The sequence below is a fragment of the Mus caroli genome, chromosome 6 (assembly GCF_900094665.2).
Source record: "Mus caroli chromosome 6, CAROLI_EIJ_v1.1, whole genome shotgun sequence".
NCBI lineage: Eukaryota > Metazoa > Chordata > Mammalia > Rodentia > Muridae > Mus > Mus caroli.
In genome coordinates, this window is record NC_034575.1 from 33,310,027 (window position 1) to 33,333,000 (window position 22,974).

The 22,974-nt window shown below is 48.6% G+C and overlaps 1 protein-coding gene across 1 annotated transcript in view; it reads right to left on the bottom strand.

Moving 5' to 3' along the window:
* Positions 1 to 1,467: 1,467 nt before the first annotated feature.
* Positions 1,468 to 22,974, bottom strand: part of Hipk2 (homeodomain interacting protein kinase 2) — a 187,049-nt gene continuing 165,542 nt past the window's right edge. Inside the window, exons 11-13 of the mRNA XM_029478639.1 lie at positions 17,311 to 17,558; positions 13,135 to 13,298; positions 1,468 to 12,479 (exon numbers count right to left, since the gene is read on the bottom strand). Of these exons, the coding sequence (XP_029334499.1) occupies positions 12,018 to 12,479; positions 13,135 to 13,298; positions 17,311 to 17,558 (874 nt within the window). The 3' untranslated portion in view covers positions 1,468 to 12,017. The remainder of the gene's footprint in view (positions 12,480 to 13,134; positions 13,299 to 17,310; positions 17,559 to 22,974) is intronic.

Below are 22,974 nucleotides of genomic sequence, written 5' to 3' on the forward strand. Positions count from 1 at the left end.
CATGTTTCTTATCAGTCCCAGGAGTCTGGAGTACAGGGGACCAGGTTAAAGCCACAGGGCCACTTGTCTGCATAGCTGAAGAGGGTGGGAATCTATCATTGAGAGTCTTCCTAGTTAGGAGCCTTGTTGGCTTGTTGGGTCCGTTGTCTATAGAGGGTCAGGGGTCTGTTCATTCAATGGTCTATAGGATTAGTGGTCTGCTGGTTCTGTGTTGTCTACAGGGTCAGTGGTCTATGGGGCTAGGGGATCTGCTAGGTCAGTGGTCTGTATAGAGGATCCAGAGTTGGGGGATTACACCAACAGATCTCAGGAGCTGGGTACTGGGACCTTAGCTGCTCAGGCGTCTTGCTCGTTAGACGCAGGCTGACTCCAACCTCTAAAGGGCTCCTCTTCCTTCCTGTCCAGAGAGCTGTACTTTTCTATCAGCTGGGTAGCTGAGTGGCTCCACAGAAGGTGCATGTTGGGAGTAATGTATGCAGCTCCAGAGGGCAGAGGTGAGAAGGGAAGTTAAGGGCCCGTGGTGAGGATGAATAGGGAGCACGCAAGAGCTGGAGGCAGAAGATCCTGAGGGGCCAGGATGAGAGTGCCTAGGAGAACATGGAAGCTGCATACTGAGTCATCATGGGGACACTATGATGGCTCTTTAAGTTAACATAAAGTTGTCATGTGACCCAGTAGTCCCACCTCTGTAAGACATATGGGGAGAACCAAAAGCAGAGGTTTGAAGAGAATTTTGCTCTCCCAAGTTCACAGTGGTGTTAGAAAAGCCCCAGGGGAAAGCAGGGCAGATGTTCATGCAAAGTGTGCTATGTTCCTGTAATGGAATACTATTCTGTCCGCAAAAGGAAATTCCGATCCACTCTATAACATGAATGAACCTAAAAACATTATTCATTAAAATTAACCAGGCCTAAAAGGGCAATTCATGAATGGCTGCTCGCATATCAAGTCTACGGGAGAGGCAAATTCTCAAGCCCAAATGCAATGGGGTTTGACGGGCTGGGGAAAGGGGAACAGCCAAAAACAAAACAACAAAATCACGGAAGCCAGGAGCTGTGACATCTTCAAGGCTTTCTGAGGTAGGGTGTGTTGGGGGAAGGTGGGTAGGTGGAGGCAGGCCTGGGTGAGGCTCCAGTGGGGACAGCAGCCCTGGCAACGGGGCTGAGCCACACTGAGGTTGTCTTGCTATTAAGGGTGAAGAAGCAGGATGTAGGCCCGGGAGGGATGCTGGCAAGCTCATGGGACAGTCGTGCCTCGGGTCTCAGGGAAGGAATGTGGGCACAGATCGGGTCATCGTGGCTTGAGAGGTAATGGGGATCCAGGAGACTTAGCACAGGATTGGCAGTGAAATGACCACAGGCCCACCTCTCTCCAGCATGCGGACTGTGACTCCTTTCAGAGACAGGGAGCAGTTACTTGCAATGGCGCCCCCTAGTGAGGCTTGGCTAAGGAAGCGGCTGGACAAAGTTCAGTGATTCCAAACAGTTTAATGTAATTCCAAGACAGTGTGATCACATCGCTACACATATACAATATGCATATGTGAGTTTACAGATTCAATTAATAACTCGCTTCACCTCAGAGACCGAGAAAATGATCAAAAAGAAACTGAGTAACAAGCTATAACAGTTCACCACAACAGGACCTCGCCTCACCCTACAGTTAGTAATATTACAATTAAAATAACTATATTCTTCTATAATTTTTCTGTTAAAATCATCTCATAAATTTACAATGCTATTATTAGTTTCCAAGACTAATATAAATTCACTCCATTTTTCTACAACGAAAATGATGATTAATTTAGAAGCGCACGACGTCATGATGAAAACAAGCATTTTAGTAGCAACAACTTCATCAGTTAAGAATTAGTTTTCTTGAAAAACATTCTAAAGCCAAGTAAAATATCCATCCTTATACCTATAATGAGACTAAGGAGCAGGTTACAGAGAGGTCTACGACACACTGGTTTGTCCTTAAAAAAAAAAAAAAACAAACAAATTAGACATTTATAAAAAAAAAAAAAAAAAAGAGGGACACGTCACAGAGGAGAAAGAGGTACACGAGAAAATACTGTTGCACGCAATAATCCCCACACAGGTTAACATGGATTAACACTTTATTACAGAAACCACACAGTGAAGGAACACGACAGGCCAGGGCTTTCCAGAGGTTATCAAGACTGAGCTGAGATGACCTGGTAGAGAAAGATCTAGGTGAGATGGCCTGGGGGAGGAGCCTCATTCCTTGGCCTTGGGGATGGGGACTGCCAGGTCTCCTTCTCCATGTTCTTGTTTTGGGGAGTGTGTCTTTCTGTCCTGAGCATCCTGAAGCCACAGGCAGTCGAAAGCTAAGCATTGTGACAGATCTCTCTCGCCATCTTCGTGGCACTACTTTTTGGAAATGTGATATAATCAGGCTGTAGCTCAAAGCAGGTGGCCAGAGCAGAAAGGGATGAAGGATTCCAGTCCTTACGATCTCTGTCTCCTCACTCTCCTATGCCTTCACTGCTGGGGACCCACAGAGAGCAGCAGAGCCCTCGGGGGCCCCCCAGCTTTGCAGAGGTGAGGCCAGGGCCGGGTCCTGGGGCCTTAGCTGCGCGTGAAGCACGGTGTGTCTCGCTCATTGGACACGTCGAGGCTGGCTCCAACCTCTAGAGGGCTCCTTTTCCTTCTCATCCATAAAGCTATACTTTTCTATCAGAAATTTGGCTTGATATATATATACACAAACATATATATCAACATCTCTATCTATACAATGCTTCTACTACACTAGGAATCCTGCAGCCCCAACATATGTCTTTCTTGTCAACTTCATTTGGTTAAAATACACACTTAAAGGGGTGAAGGGTGCTTTGGGGGCTATAAATGATTGTGCCCTAGGTAACCCATGGGAGAAAGCCAGCGTTAAATGGGCAGTAACACAAGAGAGAGGGATGTGGAGGGCAGGAAGCCAAAAGACTTGGAGGCAGTGTGAATAGGACTTCTGCTCTGAAGGGCACATGGTGTGTGTGTGTGTGAGAGTCATAGAAAGCTAGAGGATGGCACAGTTAAGTCTCTTTCAACTTCCACGTCCTTCCTCATAACCTGAGCCAGAGTACTGACAACGTGAGCAATCCATGGACCAACAGCTGGGTGGGCGGGCAGGCAGGCAGGCAGCGAGCAGGGGCATGGCTCCCAGAGCTGAGCTTTCTGGTAATCCTGAGTGCCTGAGCATGGATCTGCGGTGGGGAGCCAGAGGTGGGGATGGGGCCAGGAGAGTCATTTGGAAATTGGTTGAGAGGGAACTAAAGAGAAGACAGCAGAGCCCTTTTTATTTTTATGCTACAGTGAATTTACTTTTCAAATAATAATGAAAAGCCCATTTCCATACCTCTCACTTTTAAAAACATGGGTTAGCTTCAAAGACAATGAGACAAAATTCATTTGGTTTATTAGTGCAAAGCAAATCACACACACACACACACACACACACACACACGCCTAGGATATGACTAAGAAGCATGAGAACAACATTCTACAAGGACATTCAACAGACACAAGAGCATGCTGTGAGCGCATAGCAAACATGGGCGGTGAGGAGTCACCACAGGTCGCCACGGGTCCTCCACAGTTCAGTGGTGGCACAAGAGAAAACCAAAACCAAACAAAACCCAGTTCACATTGTGAGTTCAAGACCAGCCAGGGATACATGGTAAGAACCTGTTGAAAGACACAACATAACAAAATACCCCAGTAAAACCCAACCCAAACCTTACAAAACTGTCAGGGACATTGACATTTCCTGTCTTCTCTTGCTCATGTCTCTGAAGCCTGCTTCCATCCCTGCAAAGCCCTCTGTGGACCGAGTCTCCAGGACCATCCTGCACTGCCCACCCCAGCCCTTTGGCTCTGAAGCCATCTTCTGAACTGAGTTTCACATCTTAGCCAGGCAATGGGTGAATTAAAATACACATTATTTTACATGGGGTTTGTTTTAAAGAAAAAAAACCCTGATAAAACCAGCAACATGTAGAAAATCCAGCCAGTGAACATGGGCACAGGGGTATGGTTCTTCCTCTCAAAATGCTGACCAAGGTTCACTGCGGACCCAGGAGCAGCATCCATACCTGCAGAGCTGCTGAGTGCCGGCATCGCCTACTGCCAGGTGAGTGGCCTGGTCACAAAGGAAGCATTCATATCAAGACAGTGTTGGTGAGGCGGGGATCAGGGTCACCGCCCCTCCAAGCTCTGGCACACACGGCACCGGACTCTGCGGATGGCCCAGGTTCAGGACTCGCCCTTTCCCATTCCCTCTTGACTTCCTTTCACATTCTTTCAGGTTCACTGGAAAGCAACAATAAGGGAAACACATGCATCAGGCTGCGGCACAGCATGAGTGGAACATGCCTGCCTTGGGGAGGCAGCTTCAAACACAAGAGCCAGTCAATCGCTGTGGTTGAAGATGTCAGTTATAAACAATTTTCTTTTTAAAAAGTACCAGATTAAATGTAAACTATAAAATACTTTAACTATAAAATGTAGCCAGAAGTATGTATGAGTATCTACAGTCAATTGTGTCATTTACTTGATAGTGGAGAAATCAGAGGGCACGTTACCATAGAGAAACATGCTCTCTGCACTTGAACAGCATGCTGATTATGACACACAGACTCATCTCTTCTTGGTTTCACTTCTGGTGTAATGATGAGAATTCTATTCTCAGAATTCCTTTAGGCAACAGTGACCAGGGTATGCATTAATCCTTACTTTCAGCCCACAGGGAACAATTCATTGTCTTTGAAATCACAAGATCAAGCTGGCTACATGATTTCAAAAAAGGCTAGGCCAGGACGAATGCCCACATTTGAGGTAATTATTGCCATTAGGGTCACAGTTTGTGTAAGATAGCTAAAACCTTCTGAAGACTTTGTTAGGTGCTCTGCCTGGGTTCCAGAACACCTACTGACACCAGCCAGGACCTCAGCTCTACACTGGCTGGGTTTGCTTCCAATGGATTTAAAGTTCTACAAGAATTGAGAACTTGTGTAAACCACCTAAGAATTTAGGCAAACAAGCCTGGAGCCAGTCAGTACAGACATTTTTACAAGAGAAACAAGAAACCCACCCAAAACAGAGTTTGAAGAAGTTAAAGCCTAGCCCTAAAGCATTTCTAGATGAACCGAAGCTTCTAGCACAGCACTCTCAACGCTGCCTCCGCCATGGCCCCGCCGCCATGGGCCCGCCTCCTCCTCCCATCCTGCGGCTGCTCTGCCCATTTTTGCTGTTGTCCTTCTCTTTGAGAAGGGCGTTTCCTGCAAGAAAATTCAATTTTGTTCTCTTCCCAAAAGTCCTCTTGCCTTTACCCCCTCCCCTTTTTTTGTTTTTGTTTGTTTTTTTTTTGTTTTGTTTTTTTGTTTTTTTGTCTGTTTCTTCATAGAAAACAGAAGTTCCTGGACACAGACCCACATGGTATTTACAAATTTGGCGTGAACCTGGCTTCCGGTTCTGTGCAGAGCTGAAGAGTGGGCCTATTACAGAGATCAGAGCTGTCATGATATTTATCAAGTACAGTAAAAAATAGCATTTTGGAAAAAAAATATATACTTTTAGTATTGCCTTCCTAAGATTAACTATAAGCAAGAAAAAAAATCATCTTTATGTATTTATTTAAAAGAAAGAACACCTTCCCTGCACTCTCATGGGAGCTGCAGCAGCCTGAGTGGCTAAAGCTAGTTGCTAGAAACAGGAATTCCAGGAATCCCTAGGAACTTCCCAGAGACTTTTCTTAATGTCAAACTCTGCCTCTTTCACCTGCATCCAATCAATCCAGGAACCCTCTTTGCACATACCTGCTGAAGTCCACTGTCACACGGCCGTAGGCAGGGTGTGACATTCTGCAAAGGACTGTCCTTGTTATACAAGGGAGGCAGCTGAGGCTGGTGTGTGAGCTCAGCTCTAGAGCCAAGCAGACAGAATGTCAAGCCCTGACTTCCCTTCTTATTAGCTGGTGGCCTGGACAGGTCCCGGGGTCTGCAAGCCAGATGCCTCCTCTGCACAGGTCCTGCACGGCTTGTCAGCAATTCTTAGCACAGTGTTTGGCATACAGGGTGTGGGAGCATCGGATTAAGAAAACCAGGACCAGGAACCTGGGGGCTCTGAGATGCATTGTGTTCCCCTTTCACACATGCCACTTCCTCAGAGGGCCAGCTTTTCTATCTGTCACATAGTGGGTGTTGACTTCTTCCCAGGGATGGATCTCTGAGAGGACACCGAGAAAGGGCTTGGCATACTATGTGTGGATACTCAACAAATGTCAGTGAGTCCTTCCATGAGGGACACCGCTCTTGTGCAGCAAGAGACGATTAGTATAATGTCCTCCTGGATGGGTCTGTGATGAGGGACACTCAAAGGATTGGGGCAGGGAGGGGTTCTAGCTTAGAAGCCAGGAAGCATGGGGGTTCTGTGACAGGGAACCTCCAGGATCTCTTTTCTCGCAGCTCTGAGTCAGAAGGGAAGAGATTGGTTGGAGCTACTTCTCAGGAGCTACCCCAAAGACTCGGGGAAACCTTTCCTCGGGCGGTTCCTACAGTGAGCCTTAGTGCCAAAGTTCATGAGGTTCCTTTTGCAATTAAGCCTTATCTTGCCATCTTTGGTTGTCTAGTGGCTTTGACGGACTTGTCTGAGTCTGTTTGTGGAGACTAAGGCGAGTGGGCGGATACTGCCATGGCCAGCCCGTCCTGCACATTCTCAGCCTGGGATACAGTGTGGGGTCATCAGAGAAGGTTGCTCGCTTGTTTTCTAGCTGCCCACAGTAGCATGCGATCAATTAATCACAAAGGAGTGCTAGAGGGATATCAGTTCCTTGGAGTAGCAACATTTAGGGCCACTACTCCACTCCTCTTTGAAGATGAGTGGTTTTGAAATAACTGCAATGAAAAAAACAAAAAGGCAGGATAGAAAGGAAAGGTGAATGGAAGGTCACTGAAGTCATTATTGCCCAGGAAGGACAGGGAATGCATCTGTCCATCTCCAGAGATGTCTTTGTGAGGGTTCTTTGGCTATAGAAAGGGACAGCTTTCTTTTCCTTTCCAATTTGGTAAGGACATCTCAGGCTTGCTTAATCTTTAGGCTTCTCCACTGAAAATTTGTAAAGCAAATAAGAGGGAAAAACATGAGTGAGGGGCAAAGCCTGTGAGACCTGGGGTGGAGTGTGTTGTGATACAGTGGCTGGTGGTGTGTTTGTGTGTGTGTGTGTGTGTGTGTGTGTGTGTGTACGTGTGCAGTCTCAGGCTGGGCCATGAAAGGAGAACTTGCCTCATGGAATTCTGTCTGCTAGCTGAGGGCACAGAGCAATCTTCTTTCTGTTTTCTGTCCTAGCAGCTACTTGGCAGGCCAGCAAGAGCCACGCCCACACCCTACCCTCCCTTAGCCAGATGTTGAGAACCTGGGGGGGGGGGAGGGAGGGGCAGGTGGGAACCCAGTCACCATCGTCATCATGAACCAGCAGCAATACTTCCCTAAGCCTCCTAGGCACCTCACTCTGGTTTCCAAGAACATAAACTCCACTCACATCACCCAACCCACTCCTCCACCACACACTGTTCAAAATGAGTGTTTGCAACATCTGAGACCCAGTCCAGGGAGCTCCTGTCTGCTGGGTTAACCTCCCTTCCTGACCTGCTCTACGCTGGCTGCTCAGTTCCAGTTCTTAGACAAAGAGAACCAAGCCAGGCTGGCTTGTACAGCTGCAAATAACTTTGTTACGAGGAAGGGGGAACGTAATACCGTCAGGGACACTGGGCCACCCCAGCCCCTTTCCCTCTGAATCACATCAAACATCCAACATTTCACAGGGCTAACTGGCACTAACACAAGCCTTGCCTACTGGCCTGCTCCTTATCCACTTTTCTAAAACATCACCCCGCCGCACGAACAGAGACATGGGTGCCAGGGCCCAGGAAGCACCAGCGAGCAGCAGCAGTCTGCTGACCTGAGGGTCACAAGGTACCACAGACTGATTTCAGACCTGAGCTGAATTCATCATCCTCATGCCGAGCAGTTTATCTTCATTAAAGAAGAACCCAGAGGATGCACCAGGGACACATGGTCTAGTAAGGACTAAGCGGCCCTCCTTCCCCTGAGAGTATAGTCCCAAGGGCAGCAGCCTTTCTTCCATCTTCTTTGTAAAGGGATGCAGTGCTGAGCACCTCAGTGGGAACTTAGTGAGGATGCTAACTAGCTGGGATTCTGTGTTACTCCTGATGCATCAGCTCTGAATATGGGACTTGAGATCATAGCGGGGGGTGGGGGGTGGTGGTGGTTGTGGGATGAGGTTTGCAGAGCGGCTGTCTTCTGTTTGGAGAAGCTATTGCTCCAATCCTTTCTTCACTGGGGGCCTGGTTGTTTCTGCCTGGTAGTGGGGTGAACACACACATATCATCACAGTGCAGGCAGGGCACAGCCACAGCTCAGAAGCAGGGTGGCCTAAAAGGTGCCATGTGCCCTTCACTTGCCAGTGATTTAGAAGAGGTCCTTCCCGTGAGACTGTCTCGTGTCCCTAGAATTGGGAGCTGGGACGATTTGCCTGGGGAAGAGCAGACGAGGGAACTATCTCACAGGAACACTGTGCCCATTACCCTCACTGTACCTAATGGCCTCCAGGTGGGACCACTGTCTCTGCATTGAGGGAGATAAGCCACACTCCAAGTATGTTAATGGGAATAGTGAAGGGACAGGGCGGGGTTAGTGGAAGCTTTGAGAGAGGGGCCTTTTATGCTACATGTCAGATGCGAGGCAGGTTAAAATCTCGTCAGTAGTTCACACCTGGAGGAGAGCACAGAGGATGTGAGAGAAGCTGCCAAAGGGTCCAAAAGACACAGCACTGACAGTGGCTTTGTACCACAGAAGGGAAGGCGCCAGTGTATCCAAATCTCTGCTCTGTGGTAGGGTAGGTCTTTCTTTGAGGAACAGAGCTGATAGAAACAATTTTTCCTAATTCCTGGGCCTTTTCTTATTTTACCTATTTTTCTTTTTCCTTTTCTTTCCTTTGACAAGATCAGGCATCTAATCTATATGTCCCTCCAGTCTACTCATATACACACAGCAAGAATAAAATAAATTTAAATATTATGAAGAAAACACAAAGATACCTGGAATAAATGTATACTTCAAACCCTGACTAAAATAGCAACAAGGTGATAATAATCATAATTACAGTGGCAATAACGCAAACAGTCAGTACAATACTAACTTTATGAGCAGCAAGGAACACTCATTCCTGGTCTGGAAGAGAAAGGGAAGGACGTGTGGAAGAGGGAGAAGCTTCGGCGCAAGCAGACAGGAGGAGATGAAGGGCGAGCTCGGCTCTCCCCTGAGGCCAGCTCCAGAGAGTGCTGGCCTTCCAGGTGTTGCCCATGGCAGGGCAAGCCAGGCCCACTGTCAGCTGCGACTTAGTATGGTGACTTAGTATGAGACAGCCCCATGGGAAATGCTGCCATCTAGCTGCTAGAGACGCCTGTGACAGAATTCCATGCTGCAGAGGCCCTGGCAGGCTTTGCTCCGTATCCCTCTCCGAATGGATGGCTTTCCTGCTCTCTCACTTCCAGCCAGAGCTGATCTTGGAATAACATGATTCTGACCAGGAAGAGAAAAATGGAGCGCTCTACCACAGGCCAGCATCATCCAGTCCACTCCCAGTGAGCCCTCGGCTGGAGTGGGTCACACCATGCCCAAGTCTAGCGTATCTTCTTTTTGGCCCAGGGTACACTGAGACACATCCAGTTTAGGGACTTTATAAGAATTAAAAGTTGGGCAAGTTTCCAGAGTTCTTCACAGCTAAAAGCTAAGTAAGCTTTGTTACTGAAGGAGGACAGCTATCATGAGGAGGGCCTTTCACAGTAGATTGATCAGGGCCTAAAGAGGGAGGAAAGGGAGGGGGACTGGAGGATGCTGGACTGCTGACCAGAGACCTCTTTGTACCTGATGATGTGGATAAAAAGCCAGCTAGGACTCACATCAGGATCAAACAATTCACCCCGTCCTGGACCTGACATGTCTCTAACATCAACGGCTGCAGAGTTTCTTGGTAGGACAGAGAACTCCTACCCGCTCACTGCACTGTTCAAGGCTGGAGAGAGTCTGCAGGCTGCAGCAAAGGTGCACGGGCTCAGGGTGGGTTTCTTTGGAGCCTTAGTTGTCCACGGCAGTGTTTTCTCAGTGCAATGGATCTCTGGCCACCCCGCTAGTGTCCCTCCAGCCCTCAGCTCATTCTCTCTCTCACAGGCAGAGATCAAACTGTCTAGGGAGAGCTAGGTTAATTTCAGGACAGACGTGACAGCAGACTTACCAGTGGGTCTGCAGTGGGAGAGAGCTGGCCAAACTAGGAGCCTGCCTAGCTCCTGAGCTGGTGGAGAGAGATGTGGGTGTGTCTGAGACTACCAGGCTTCGTGCAGGAGGGAGGGACTGAGGAGGTAACATCTCCTGCCCTCTCCCTGTAAGGCTCTAAGAAGGAGGTGGTGGGCTTGGGGACTGAGGCAGCTGCCTGGCAAAGCTGCCATTCCTAAGACTCCCTAGCGCCATCCATGGCACAGCTAGGGCAGGGTGAGGAGTCTCTCTAGATCTCCACTCTCAAAGTAAAACTCACCGAAAGAGCCAGCTGTCACCAGTGTGCCTCACCATACGGCGCCCACGTCCCTCGTGAGATCCATGAGTCTCCCCTTTTCATTATGCGAGCTTCTCTGAAATCCTTCTGCTCACAAAGAGCCCAGGAAAGACAATCCACATGACATTAAAACAATGAAAAAACCATAAAGACCCAAGTAAAATATTACAACAGCTTACACAAGAGCTGAGAACATCCGACCAGCCCCGACCAGTTTCTTGGAATACCAGTGGAAGTAAACCCTTTGCCATGTCTCTGTCTGTCAGTCGTTAAGGCACTAGGAGGGAATGATGTAAAATCAAGACTGCAAGGGCTGTGACGGCCGGCGGTGCCAAGGGACACACGGGGAGGGTGGCAGCCCCGGTCACACCCACACGTGCTCGCACACTCACTCGATCACCTGGACTACCACATTGGTTCCATGCCTATGTTAAATCACTTTGTTTGTGCAATTATAGTGAGGACTAGTCTATTGGTATCACTGGAGTTGAACACAAGGTAGGAAACAAGGGTGCAGTGCTACATTCTTCTAAGGTGTCCAGGACAACCACTAGCCTGTGCTACACGACTAGGGGTTGATCCAAAGAGAAAAGAAAGTCTCAGAAAAGAAAAAAACTAAAGACTGCAACATACATAATTAATGACATCTGAGGAATAACATTGCTTAGGGATTTACCCAGAATGCTCCAAAAGAGGAGCCCCGCCCTTCTTCTGGGGGAATCTTCCATTAGTTTAGCTGACCCCGCTATTTCTGACAAATAAGTCAGAACTGGGCTTTGCCAACCCCAGACCAACCCCCAAATATGAGCCTTTTCAGGCCATAGCCTGATATTTGAAAGGGATGTTGACCCTTTTTTGGAGTTCTGGGAAAATCCCTAATTTTTATGTTCAATTAATTAAAAATCTATTGGACTTCCATATCAGGTGTCCCTGACAGCAAGTTCTTCAATGTCACTTGCTGCCATATGAAAATAATCTTTAAAAAGTTCATAAAGTTCTTCAAAAAGCTGGGGCCCCTTGCTCCAGGCTCCTTCGCGCCTCTTCTCCTTCCGGTTTGGTGCAGAATGGGTTGTGAGCTGTGTTTTTTCTTTTTGTCCTCTTTTGTTACTAACATTTTTCTTTTTCTTTTTTTCCTTTTTCTTTTTTAAAATAAAAAGCATAGATTTCCCCTCCTTACCCCTCCTTTTACAATGGTCTCTTCTCCGCTCTAAGTCCTCCCACTTCCTAGTTCAAGTTTCATTTGTGCCCCGACTGCCCCCCTCCCTGCCCCATTTGCATTGTTTGTGTGCGGCACCTGCAGTAGAAAAATCCCAGCTCTCCAGGTCGGCCTGGGAGCTCCTCCACCCTCCTCCCTGGCAGGCCTCCTCCAGTGTTTATATGTAAGGGTATTGGTTGACCTTGGCAGGACTCAGTGGGTATCCAGTGTAGACGGTGGAGGCTGGCGAGGCGCTGATATAGGTCTGGTGGGCAAACTGGGCCGGATACTGACTGGGGTGGATGGTGGGCGAGGGCAGGACCCGGGGCCCCATGCTCACAGGGACCTGGTGGACGATGCTGGCCGGATAGGCAGTGTGCTGCACGGTGTGGCGTGCTGAGCCTTGGGATGCCACCAGGTGGGCTACAGTGCCGGTGGAGCCTAGGGCTGTGGGCGCTGTATAGGTGTAGAGGTGAGGCTGGGTGGGGAGGTGGGCAGCCGCAGCCAGGTGGGGGTGAACAGTGCCATGGCTGGGGCTGTTGTGCGGGAAGGTGTACGGAGCTTGCGCCATGGTAGGAGTGATGTAGGCTTGCTGTCGACGGTGACTCCCGGTGCGGTCCGCAGCCATGTGCTGCTGGGCCTGAGAAGGAAAAGCAGCAGAGACAGCATTAGGGGGAGGAGGGGGAGGAAGGACAGAAGGAGAAGCAGGAGTGACAACAGATGCTTCCCTTCAAAAGCAGAGAGCATGAAGATTTGTTTGGATTGAGAAAGTAATGTCTGTTTGGCCAATCACCAGGCTAGGGTGCTATTCAGCAAGCTCAGAGCAAAGCTGGGACACTTGATTGAAGGGGGAGAAGGACCCTCTCTCACTGACTGCCTTCCCACATCATGGGAGATCTCACTCTAGAATTGGGTCTTCTAGAAAGAGTCCAAGCAGTAACCCTCTCTCCTGTAAAGATCCCACATTTCTGGGGCATGCATGCAAGTCTCCAGGTACTCCCTCCATGGGTCTGGGTGTTGGCTGTGAGGACCTCTGCAGCAAGGCAACTTCAGGGATAGCCTGGCGGGCCAGGGCAACAGCATGCCAGCATGTCCACCTTTTGCTGGGCTGACACAGCACCATGTGGGCCCTCTGAGCAGCAGGTCTGTCCTACCACCACGTTACTAAGTACTGTCACTTAGCTTTGGCCTGGCTCTCTGCGAACAAGATACGGCCTTTCCCAGGGTTGGTCTAGGGTAGCAATAAGCCAAGGAGCCCGTTAAGGGCACTGACTCCTGTGGCCACTGGGGTTTACCTGGCTGAGATTGAGGGGCTGCTGCTGCTGGAAGTGGGGGCCTGGCCGCTGCTGACGGTAGGCGATGGCTCCTGAAGAGCTCCCTGAAGAGTGTCCACTGGTGGAGGTCACGGTGCTGGAGGACTTGCACTTGAAGGAGGACGAATGGTGACTGGCACTGATTGCTGAGGGGGGAAGACCAGCCACACAGGTCAGTCGCATGTCCTTGGCTGTCTAGATGTGCTCCCTCCCTTTCCCAACAGCAGCCTTCCAGGAAGGACATGTTCCTAAGACTGTCCAGGCATAAACCACTTAGCCCCCAGACCTAGTCAGGCATTCACCTTGACTCTAGAGAGGCAGCTGGGCTCTGGCCCTTGGCTGCATGGTGTATTTGAGCTGCAAATGAGGGAGAGAGGAGAAGCAAAATCAAGGGTAAAGGTGCAGGCCCACGCTAGCCCCACACTCCCTGGTCCTCTGGGGGAAGTGTTATAGCAATACCTGGGAGGTGTGTGGAAGGGAGGAGGCCTGCCTGGTTTCCTCCCAGAGGATCAGATGTGATCATGCTAATGGCTGGACCTAGCACACAGCAGAAGTTACAAGAAGGCTGCGGTTCTCCTGACCTCAGACAGGATGAGACTAACTCTCCCGGGGAACGGCCTGACATAACTGCTGTTCCTATGTTACTGGCAATGTAGAGACTCTGCCCAGCCAGGAGGTTGCTCTACACTTTGGTCACTGTGATTCCAGACCTGTAGCTGGGGGTGGCATAAGAGTCTGCATTATAACACATTCTGAGAGTTGATTGGTGCTCCTGGGTGAGAAGACCACAGCCTAATGGGTAGGAGGTTGAGGAAGGGCAATACCTACATCAGATGGCTTTAAGAACCTGGCCAAGGGAGCACAGAGCTTTATTACAGCCGACTGTTTGCCTGACACTGTAACAGGTACCACCCGGGAAACAGATGGGGTGAGAGCGGCAACTAGGAAGCATCTCAAAGCATAAAGGCAAGAGGCAGAGGTAGAGGATACTGGGAGATGCTAATGGTTGGTCAGGACAGGCTCTGACTGTCCAGTGGGCATGGTGAGACCGTCACCCCGAGTAAAGTCAGAGTGATATTTTGCAGAGAAAGGCACCTAAATGTACAGGCCACAACCCTCCTCCCTTTTATTTGTGATAGGGTCTCACATGTAACCCAGGCTGCCCTCAAACTTGCAATCCTCCTGTCTCTGCTTCTTCTGGGATGGTATTATAGATCACCAGACCTGTGCAAGCTATAGGCTCTTTCCTGAACAATACCCAAGAGCCAATAATAGGCAAGCAACAAGCAGGCACACAGTTGAGGAGATACTGCATGTCCCTAGAACCTGCACAAGAGCCTAGGCAAACATGTGAGGGAGAAGGCCCCAGGCACCTCCTCTGTGCTCTATGGTTCAAATGCCTGAAGGAACACAAGAGGCCTATGAACTGTATTATTGGTGTTGTATGCTTTAAAAGCCACAGTTAATATATTCATTCTACTCTGTAAAAGCTAAAGAACAAAGAAGAATTAGTTGAGAAGAAAATGGCTTTGGTTTGGAGTGGAAGGACAGCTGCCTCCCATTGTTCCGGGTGCCAGCCTAGGCAGGAACGAAATGCCAGGTGGGAGACAGGAGCTCGAGGTGGTGTTGATTCTCTAAGAGCTTTGCCCAAGGGGAGACAGCATGCTTTAAGGAAGGCAGTAAGTCCCTCATCTCCACCAGCACAAGGATATCTGAGCTCTCTCACACTGTGTCATGCAGCTAATGATTTATTTCCTTCATTGAGTTTCTGGAATTGACTAAATAAGGTCTAAATCTTATCTTAGGACAGATGGCACTACACACTAAGGAACCATGTATAATAAAAGACTTTGAATGACTTGGGATAGATCAACTTTTTGACAAGTTCCAGGGTTATGAAGTCAGGGTTGTAAAGCCCAAGGCAAGCCCTGTCAATGGGAGAAGTGTTCCAGCAAAGGTATTGGGTCCAGAACAAAGGGAAACTGGATACTTCAGGGGTGGGGGTGGGGGTTGCGATGGGGCTGGGCAGAAGACAGAGGGGGAACATCCCACCTCTTAAGAAACTCTCAACCCCAAGTCTAGGAAGATTGATTGCTGGGAGGGAGATGGTGGGTCCCTGAATCTAAATGTGCACTGGCACCCAAGGCCTCTTCCACTTACCCCCTGCATTGAATTCTCTCAGGAGGTGCCTGGGAACTGGTGTATTGAACTTCCCAGGAGTCCAGAGGCATCCTGGTGCCAGTGGAGCAGACTATATTTAGGACTCAGTGCCCAGACTAAGCCAGTTAGATTCTCAGAGCTCAGCCAAACCCTGGACCCTTGAGGACGAGCTATGAGGTCAAACAGGAAGCTGCTCGTCTTGGCTGTCAGCAGAGCTTCCCTGTCTCTAGGCACCAGGAGCTTGTGTGCTGGGGTCGAGCTCCTCCCTGCTTGGTGACAGATCATCAACAGATCTCTGCTTTAGTCCAGCATCCTAGAAACCTTGTAGGGATGATGTTAGAAGAAGAATCAATCAGTTCAAGGGATTACAGCTTGGGCCTGCCAAATGGCAATGTTAGAAAGAGCCCAGTGTCCTACCTATGGCATTATTGTGGTGACAAGATAAGCTGATCAAACTGTCCGAGTGGAAGAGCCTGGATGGAGGAAGGGCCTGAAGGGGTCAAGAGACTCAGGTAGTGCTTTCTCTTACTGAGGTGAGTGAGGTGGCAATGGGCCTGCAATGAGCCTTCACTATCCTAATGCAGATTCTATGGGCACGAGGGAACAGATGCTCAGTCATGCACTGTGTGCATGCAAATGTGCTTAGGCACAGGCAACCTGTAGCAGCAGATCCTGAGAGGCCACTCTGAGAACCTCTGTGCTCTTGCAGTTCTTCTGTTTGGTAAGCACAGTAGCTACGTGTTTCTAGGAAGACTAGTTATATTAGAGATATAACCGTGGCGTTCATTCCACATGCACACTGCCTTACTGAGCAGCTCAGCAGCCTCATGTTATTTCTTAGTCAGGGCATTGTGGGCCACACTCTGCTTCTCACCCTGAGTACTGACTCTGAAACCCAGCATCAACTCCCCGGACTGTGGGCAGCTGGGACATGAAGAAGATGAGCAGCAGTGGGTGCAGGGCAGATGTCTGAAGAGAGTAGCGGGGGTGCCTGAAAGAGGCCTGTGAGCATACCCACCCCACATGGGTCACCCCCAGTCAGACGGTAAGGGAGAAAGGAGTCTAAGCCTCTTTCCATTTCCTCTCTGGCAGAGTTACCCGGTGTAAAGAGGGCCCAATCACAGGCTTGCTGTGAATACTGGGAAAGTATTGCCAGCTGCCCTCAGAAGGGGACGTGGAAGTCTCCACAGTTCTCATCTTAATCATACCCAGCTCCTCGAGCAGCAGCATCTCAGCAACTTGGTAACCACCAGAGAAGATTCCTCATCTCCAGGGTAACTCCTGTGGCCATGTCACATGACAAACAGAAGGTCCCTTTCTGACGCCGCAAAGATGCTACCTGGCCTGGCTGCGGCTGATGACAGCATGTAGCAGAAGAACAAACCTACAGATTCTTTGGCATAGCCTCCCAGTTCTTGTATGTGAGCAGGAGTGAAGGAGACCCTGAGCAGCTGCTGTTGAGGAAGAGCATGGAGAGCCGCTGCCTGACTTCAAAGGCTAAGGTCACTGGCTTTCTGCCAGGGCCCAGTTTTCAGGACAAGCCTCATGCAATGTCAGTTCTTTAAGTAAGGCAGAGAGAGAAATGTGCTCAGCTCAGATTTCTGTGCCCAAGGCAAAGTCCTGACCCTCACATGGCAAGGTCAGATCATGTGCTTCCTTTCCAGATACTCGCTCTACCCTAGAAAGATGTCAGGAATGTCCAAACCGGTTGATAAGAAAGTGGGGTGCATCCATTGTTTATCAACCATGACGGAAGCAGAGCCACCTAGAGGACAGCTGTGCTCTCGGAATTTCAAAAGGAAAATATTCTGTATAGAATATGATGATAATGTATGATATAGCAGAATCCCACTGTGGCTGCTTGAAGAAAAATCAAGTGTACAATGTAGATGACCTGAAATGATTAGATATGCTCTGTTTCACTAGTACTAACATTTCTAATAGCAGAGAAAGAGAAAAGCAGAGAAATGCCATGGCTGTGCTGTGGTCCCAGGTTACCTGGCCCTAGGCTGTCACATTCTACCAACACTTCACTGGCCTGGGTCTTCAGTGGGGGTACGATGATGGTGCGGGGGTTGCCGGTGCAGTGATTCTCTGGGCCCCCCTTGGTGTCCAAGGTGTTGGTGCCGTTGTGCCCTGTGCGCTGCTGCACCGAGTAGGGGCTGGTGTTGCTGGAGGAGTCAGAGTAGGGGGAGTCGTGGACTGTGACACAGCTGATGACATTTTTTCTTTGCTTGGAGACTGTGCTGCAAAGTTAAAGGGAGAAGTTAGGACTGCAGGCTGGCTGTGAGGTAAGAGAACCTGTTCTGGGAAGAGCCCTTGGCTGGGCCCTGCACCAGAGTACGTGGGAAGACAGGCAGAGCAGGCTGGGCTGGGCTGGGTCTGGGGCACACTGATACTTCTAGAAACTAACATGTGAACGTGTGAGACAATCAGCGGTGGGTCTAGGCTGTCCCCAGGTGGCAGAGTTAGTGGAGCTGGGTGCCAAGCCCTCCGACCACTAGAACGGGAGTCTGTCTGAGTGAATCAGGCAGGTGGAGAGCTGGAATTGGAGGGAATGGCCCTGAGTTTGGGCTCTGAGCCTATGAGAATTAGCAGAGTGTAAGCAGGAAGGGAAGAGGTGCCCAGTGATTCGGGACGCTGCTGGAGGGGCAGAGGATGGGCGAGGGACTGAAGACCTCATCATATGAATTTGAGTGATTATGTTCAGACCTCCTAGGACCGACTGCTGGGTATTCATTTTTAGGGATGACCTATCCTTCCTGCAGAGTTCCCATCCCCTTGGCCAAGGTCAGGAGACAGTACTGTCTTGAGCTCTAAGGGCAAGTCTCCTGTGTGCTAATGCCACCAAGGCGTGGCTCCCAAACCCTGGTCTTCATTTCTAACTAGAACTGTACCTAGAAACAGGGAAGAGCCAGCGTGGAGTGGCTCTTGGTTAGTGCTTGCTTTTCATAGAGCTTTATGCTCCTGTGGTTACTCTGGGAACCAGTTCTATCTGCCTGTGGCTTGGTGACAGGCTGCTGGGATGGCAGATGTAGAACCTATGGTGTATTATGCAAGGTTTTAAAAAATGGATGTTCATCTATTTTTGTACACTGATCATTTATTTTTAAGAAATAACAATTGCCTAGGCAAGGAGGGCCACTTTCCAGCTAATCCAATATGGGAAAAAGCTAGTATTTATAGAATCTGATGGGGTTTCCAGTGGCCCTCCTACCCCAGAAGTGTTACCTAACACCACAGACCCAGGCCGGGCTCTTTTCAAGGTGAACTATTTTTATCACTCAGGAGAGAGTGGGGAAGTGGGCACTTCCAAGGGCAGCTTGGCAGGAGGCCAGCAGAAGGTCAGTGGGGCTGTGGACCTCCAGAGGCAGGAAGGGCAGTCAGGTGAAAGCTCTGGGGGACCTGGCCCTGCTCCTGACAGCCAGCACTAGTGACGCCAGGGCTGGACCATTCCTGCAGTGGCCAGGCTCCCTGTTCTTGCTGATTTAGGGTAGAAGACTGTAGCTGGGTCTGTGGGTTAGAACCCAGGATGATAGGGCCTTGGGAATTGGTTGTCTACACAATGATAATACAGGTCATGGCAGAACCAGTATCATACTGTACAGCACATGTGAAGCAGAGCACCAGGTAAAGTGTCACCAGTGTTGTATAGGAGGAGCATCTCAAACCCCAAACCCCAAAGGCCCCCAAATCTAAAACTTTTTGAGTTGTGACATGGTAGTGTTAGTAGGAAGACCCGTGTCTGACCTGATATGGCAGGCTGTAGTAAAAAAGAAGGCCTACTAAAATTAACTGTGTAAAATTTCCTTCAGGAGATAAGTACATGGAAAAATTTGAAATTCAAAACATTTTTGGTTCGAAGCCTTTAAAAATAATTTAAATTTTTATTGAGAATAGATTTTATTTTGTTTTTTGTTTTTGTTTTTTTCAAGACAGGGTTTCTCTGTGTAGCTGTCCTGGAACTCATTCTGTACACCAGGCTGGCCTCGAACTCAGAAATTCTGCCTGCCTCTGCCTCTCAAGTGCTGGGATTAAAGGCGTGCGTCTAGATTTTTTTCAAATAATGTGTTCTGGTCATCGTTTCTTCTCCCTCAACTACTTCCAGATCCTCTCTACCTCAATCCACACCTTTTCGTTCTCTCTCATTACACATTCTCTCTCTCTCTCTCTCTCTCTCTCTCTCTCTCTCTCTCTCACACACACACACACCACCAAAACCCCACAAAAATATACAAACACATCAGCATAGGATAAAACAAGCCAGCAGAAAGGAGTGAGGATATGTAGAAGCAGACACTCCCTCATCCACACAGAGAAGTCCTACAAAAACACAGTCAGAAACCACAATATATAAGCAAATGACTTGTAAAGTATATACAAAAAGATGATCAGAGAAATCACTAGGAAACAAAAGTCCTCCAAAAATGCCACTGAGTTCATTTTGTGTTGGCTGTCTGGTGCTGGGCACAGGCCTGCCCATTCGTGTGGTTCGCACCCCAGTGAAAGTCCTCTGGGGAGCTAATTCTCCCTAAGTGCTTATCACTTGAAAACAGCTTCTGTGTTAGGGACAGGGCCGTGTGCTCACTTCCCCTCTCAGGGCTGGGACCCCATCTAGCTCAGACCTGTGCAGGCCCCCATCCAAGCCTTATCAAAGACAGGATTCCACTACGCAGTCTAGACTAGCCTCAGATTCAGAGATTCGCCTGCCTCTGCCTCCTAAGTGCTAGGATTAAAGGCGCGCGCCACCATACCTGGCATCTCAAGTCAAGCCTTTTAGATAAAGGCTATTCAACTTGTACTCTTATATAACATGGGAAAGCAGCTCTGCATGAAACCTTGAGGACAGGACTTACTGAGGAAGCTTCTTGTCTACTCTGTGCTAAGCCCGAAGATTGATAGGAAAGAAAAAGACAAGTCATTAGTTTGGGATCTTGGAGATCTACAGTCAGTGCCACAGGGAATAGTTACGCAGAGAAACAGAAGCACGCCTCTGTCCTCGAAGATGAAAAGCTCGGTGGGAGACTGTATAACAACATGACAAGTTAAAAGGTAAAAGCTCTAAAGTAACCAGTTAGAATAACGGATGTCACACAGCCTTCCACGATGAACTGTCAAAGGACTCTTCCAGATGACAATTGTTAAGAACCCAAAATAAGGTGAGGAATGAACTGGTCACATAGATTTACAGCTCTTCATATTTACTTACTTATTAATTGTTGTGTGTGTGTGTGTGTGAGTGTATGTACGTGTGCAAGTGCCTACAGAAGCCAGAGATGCCAGGATGCCCTTGACCTGGAGTCACAGGCAGTTATGAGCCTCCTGCTATGGGCCCAGGTCCCCTGAAGGGTGTTATGTGCTCTGAACTCTCCAGCCACCTCCAAACCTTTGAGTGAGGTTCTTATAGGAACCCTATGTGTCACTTAAAATAAGCCAGACCCAAATTCTGCATGAGTCAACACAAGAAACATGTAGAATAGGCAAACTCATACAAAAGGGAAAAAAGGTTACAGATATCAGAGGAGAATAGGGTAGGCAGAGAAAAATATAAAATTATTTAGTGGCTACAGAATATTGGGTTAGACTGACAGAAAAGTTTTAGAATAGATAATGGTGACAATCAGTGCCGCCGAATGGCTAAAGTGTTAAATTTCATGCTTTACCATAATTTAAAAAACTAATGTGCAATCTCCCTAGTGAACTGTACACAGTAAATTGGTGGGTTATACAATACATGAATTATTTCTAATTTTAAAAAGCCCATGGGTTTATCCACAGTAAAAAGCTCCCACGATATTGCCTTGGGCGCTGTAGTAGCACTGCCTCAGCAGATCTCAGGGGCTACAGATAACTGTATCTATGCCAAGAATTAGAGAGTGAGTCCCCAGGAACAAGTTCCTGAACCTGGAAAGCAGGAAAAGCAATGGAGATGCGGAGCCAACGTGAAAGCTGGGGAGTGGGGAGGGCCCGCTGCTCTTTTCTGTGTGTGTGTGTAGTAGTCACTGGTCCTGAGCAGAACTGTTTGATGTCCTGTGGTTGGGGGTACATAGTGCTTCTGGGACCAGGAATGGAGCTGGGAATTCATTCCGGGAAAGTTCCCAAGGGGGATGCAGAAGGCGTGCTACTCTGTTCTTCACTCAAGACTTCTGTCACTGTCACTTGTACTTGATTAAATGACCCAAACACAGTGGCTCCTTTTACAGTCTCCTGAAATGGGAATATGTTCTGCTGCAGGGGCATGATCTGTAAGTCAAGGACCCATGTGAAGATAGAGGTTGGCTCCCAATGTGTCCCTGCAAATGGTGTTCTAGTTCTGGCTCTGCTGTCCCTTTCCAGGTGGGACCCTGGGCAACCACGGCCCTGTACCATTCACCTAGCCCTGACCCACTCTGAAATTACTAGGGAAAGTGGGAGAGAGTATTTGCAGTGTGAAAGGGCCCATTTTGAATATCCCACAGAGATTTATTATGAACGACATTCAAGATAAAATCCAGTCTACTGTTCATGTCAAGAGAAAACAAATCTCTTCAGTGAGAGGGACTTACACATGCAGGGGGCCCTGGCCACTTCCTGCTGAGCCTCCCTCAGCATCTCGATTATTTAGAAAGTGAGCAGAGCAAAGCAACAACACACAATACTAATTTTGACCAAACTGTAATCTGACCTCAGACATAATTTAAATTGTGCCCATTTGGAATTTGTAACCCTGATTTGCTAATTGTGGAGAGGCTATAGTTGGTCCCCCTGCCCCCAAGATGTATGTATTTATTTAATCTATATAGGTAGCTGTACTGCTGGTTGTGAGCCATCATGTGGTTGCTGGGAACAAAGGTTGCTCACTCCAGCCAGCCCCGCTCTCTCTGGCCAGCCTAAAGATTTATTTATTATTATATGTAAGTACACTGAAGCTGAAGGCACACCAGAAAAGGGCGTCATCCATCAGTACAGATGGTTGTGAATTCTCATGTGGTTGCTGGGATTTGAACTCAGGACCTTTGGAACCACTGAGCCATCTCTTTAGCCTGAAGAAGCTCCTGTTTAATGGAGATAAAACTTCCTAACTGCGGGAACTTTCTGAAGGCACACTACACTACCTCATGAACTAGCACACTGCCAATGAAGGAAGGCTTTCTGCAGAGTCCTGTGGGAGTGGGAAGCGTGGCTGTAACTGGGTGCTACATGTCCCTGTCTTGTTATCTGGAATGAGGTGGGGGCAGAGAAGCTCCCCAAACTCCTCCTGAGGGTCATACCTTTCTCTGTGGCTGGGAAGTCCCGTGACTAACAAGCAAAATCACACAGCAGCTTAGCATTGTATCTTTTTATACAGTTTTATATCTGACAGGTTTGGGAAAGGTAAATTAGTGTGATAGCTCTGTTTCTATTCTTGTCTATTGCTAGAAATATCTGCACACTAGGTAAACATACAATCCAGATTAGAGAACAGTGGGGAGCTGCTAAACAGCTCCCTTTAAAAACCAACCACACCTCTGAGATTGGCCCTGCTGGTTCTTCAGGCTCCTACATGTCAGTACCACGGGGACTCGTTCCACCATTGTCTCTAATTATATTATTGACAGTTTATCAATCCCATTCTGAGCCGGTTAATGGGAGAGAGAGAGAGAGAGAGAGAGAGAGAGAGAGAGAGAGAGAGAGAGAGAGAGA